This window comes from Lolium rigidum, chromosome 2, assembly GCF_022539505.1.
Source record: "Lolium rigidum isolate FL_2022 chromosome 2, APGP_CSIRO_Lrig_0.1, whole genome shotgun sequence".
Taxonomy (NCBI): domain Eukaryota; kingdom Viridiplantae; phylum Streptophyta; class Magnoliopsida; order Poales; family Poaceae; genus Lolium; species Lolium rigidum.
The window spans coordinates 263205879-263209241 of record NC_061509.1 but is presented as its reverse complement, the minus strand read 5'-3'; the positions used below and the strand labels follow the sequence as shown (position 1 = coordinate 263209241).

General features: G+C 42.7%; 1 protein-coding gene across 1 annotated transcript; it reads left to right on the top strand.

Moving 5' to 3' along the window:
* The first annotated feature begins 669 nt into the window (after positions 1 to 669).
* LOC124688684 lies at positions 670 to 3149 on the top strand. The gene is made up of 3 exons (XM_047222325.1): positions 670 to 1100; positions 1418 to 2850; positions 2927 to 3149. The coding sequence occupies exons 2-3, from the start codon at positions 1478 to 1480 to the stop codon at positions 3147 to 3149; spliced, it is 1596 nt and encodes a 531-aa protein (XP_047078281.1). The 5' UTR covers positions 670 to 1100; positions 1418 to 1477.
* Positions 3150 to 3363: the final 214 nt, after the last annotated feature.

Genomic DNA, 3363 nt, shown 5'->3' with positions numbered 1-3363 from the left:
CTGCAATGGAGCATCCTGACGTTCAAGCAAGGTAATCTTCAATCCGTATATATGCAGAAGCTGCTATTAGAGATTCCCTGAGTTTTTGGCTTATTTTTGTTCTCTGTTCCATGTGTTTGTGGCTGGTACAGGACTGAACCAAAAAAATCATGTCGACTAGAGATTCTTGTCAGTGCCTACTTCACAGTTGTAGATGGTATGAAAATATACAACAAAGGCAGGACTGTTAGCTGGGTTGTGGATTCAGTAGAATATACACTCACTGATCTTGAGAGAGATATTGGTCCTTATTTTCAATGGGGCAGCTACCAAAAGGCAAACTTCTGGGTTCTTGAAAGTAATGCTATGAAATTTAAATTAGATTCAGATGCACAGCTTCTCGAGCTCGTAAGGTCAACAGAAGTTCTGAAGTTGATGATGATAGTGGGCAGACGTGAGGAGATGGAGGAGCCTGCTATACACAAGGTGCGTGCTGCTGCCAATGTAGTGCGCAATGATGTGCCTGCCGAAGCTGAAGTGATGGACCAGGAGGTGTCTAATGCTGCTGATGTGGACATGGGACCAGAATTGACGGAATTATCTGAACTTGATGAAACATTTGCTGGGCCACCAAGGGCTGAAAAGGTGCCTAATGTTGCTGCTCTGGACATTGGACCAGAATTGAGGGAATTACCGGAATTTGGTGAAACGATTGCGGGGCCACCAAGGGCTGAAGAGGAGGAAAAGGAACACTTTATGACTGTTGGTTGTGATCCTGATGGAGATGAGCCAGCCGGGGCAGATGAAGAGTGGAGATACTTCAAAAATGTTGATGATGCCAATGTGCAACCAATAAAAAATGTTGAAGTGGAGGTGCCAAACAGAAAGAGGTCAAGGCCTATGCCATACTTTGATACTGAGGCGGTTCCTAATGATGAGGCTGGATTGGTGGATGATTTTATTGTGGCTGACACAACGTATGACAAAGAGAATCCAGTTATTAAGGAGGGACATACATTTGTAGACAAGGCTGAGTTTATGGAAATTATCAGGACATATGCCATAAAAAATGAGTTTCAGAGTAAGATTGAACATAGTGACAGCGAAAGGTACAGGGCAAGGTGTGCAGATCTTGAATGCGGGTGGAGGATTTATGCAAAGAAATTGCATGGCTGCAACACTTTTAAGGTTATTTTCTCCCATGTCTGTATATTCTGTCATGCTAATTCTTGTACATGATCTAAATATTATGGTATACAATTGCTCTAATGAATATGTTGTGTATATGTAGGTGGTTAATCTCTCAAGTCTAGACATGCACACTTGTTCTAACGGAAACAAGGCACGAGAAGCTACCACAGGTTGGCTGTCTCGCCGAGTGAAAGATATTGTGAAGGAAGATCCTACTCTTAGTGCAAAGAAGCTACAGAAACGATTGGAGAAACAATATAACATTGAGTTGTCCTATTGGAAAGCGTGGACTGCGAAGAAGACAGCAATGAATGCTCTTCATGGTACTTGGGAGGAGAGTTTCACAATGCTGTGGAGGTTCAAAGCAGCACTAGAAGAATCTTGCCCAGGAAGCATTATCGAGATCGATTGCAAGAAGATCAATGGGAAAATGCACTTTTCAAGGATGTTTGTGAGTATTAGAGCTTGTGTTGATGGATTTCTGTCTGGGTGCAGACCGTATCTTGGTGTTGATTCCACTCACCTCACTGGAAAGTACAAAGGACAATTGGCTGCAGCAAGAATCGCTATTGATGGCCACAACTGGATGTATCCAGTTGCTTATGGCATTTTCTCTAAGGAAACAAATGCAAATTGGGCATGGTTCATGGATAACTTGAGAAGGGCAGTTGGGACTCCTCCTGGATTGACAATCCACACGGATGCTTGTAAAGGACTAGCATATGCTGTCAACAAAGTTTTTAAAGGTGAAGCAGAGCATCGGGAGTGCTTTAGACACCTCATGGCCAATTTCAGGAAGAAGTTCAAAGGTGATGTGCTGAAATACATGTGGCCTTGTGCATGGGCATGTACAACTCGTAGGCATGATGCACTGAAGGACAAAATTACAGAAACTTGTCCTAAAGCAATACCCTGGTTAAACAAGCACCATAATCTGGTTTGGAGCAGATCAAAGTTCTCCAAAGAATGCAAGGTTGATTACGTTAACAACAACATTTCCGAGTGCTTCAACAATTGGATTAAGGATGAAAAGGAGCTTCCAGCTGTGTATCTTATGGACAAAATAAGAGAGAAAATCATGGTTAAGATAGCCACAAGGAAAGTGATAGCCGAGAAACTTGAAGGGCGTATCCTCCCAAGTGTCTTACATGAGTTGAACATGAAGAGCAGAGGGTTGCACTACGATTTCACCAAAAGTGGGCCATTGTCAGCTGAAATTTCAGGAACAACAAATGAAGGAAAGACTTGGAGGTATGGTGTTGACCTTGCAAAAAGGGAATGTGGCTGTGGTCAGTGGGAGGTGTCCGGAAAACCATGCACTCACGCTATATTTTTAATTGGGAAAGTACGGCAATTAAAAATTGAAGATTTTGTGGATGACTACTATTCGGTACAGAGGTTCAAGCTAGCTTATCAGTTTCAAGTCACTCCAATGGGTGACAAATCTCAGTGGCCAAAGAATGACCCACCTTTTGAAGTGGTTCCTCCACCACTAGAAAGGCCTGCTGGTAGACCAAGGAAGCAGAGAATCAAGGCTAGTGGAGAGCCAGGAAAAAGAGGTCCGTATCAATGCAAAAGGTGCTTCCAGTTTGGACATATCGAGAAGGGTTGTTATGCAACTCAAGCTGAACTAGAACAAGAACTTCCGCCACCTCGTCCAAAAAAGCAGAAACAACAAAGGTACTCTAAAATCTGGAGCAATATGCCTTATATATGAACAATATGTTTCTTCATTGACTCTACTTGCGCATTGCAGGAAAGCCAAAGCTGAATCTCTTGAAGCATCGAGCTTTGTTGATCCAAAAGTAATGTCTAGCCCAGGTGTGACTACAAGGAGGATGGCATCCCTCTCTCCAACAAGCCCAGGTGTGACTACAAGGAGGATGGCATCCCTGTCTCCAGCAAGCCCAGGTGTGACAACAAGGAGGATGGCATCAATCTCACCTGGAGGAATCAACCGTAGGCTTATCATCGAGTAGTTGTCTTAGTCTAATCTCAGCATGTGTGTGGTCTGTACTGAACTATTGTCGTATCTGTTAGTGTCTTGTGAACTATGGTCTTTTGCCAACCTGCTAATTGACTGTGAATTTATGTTATATTTATGCTGAGACGTTGACTTATATTATGCTATTATGTCATGTTGAGATTCCATTGTATGTGATATATGATGTTGAAATGTTCTCATATATTTTG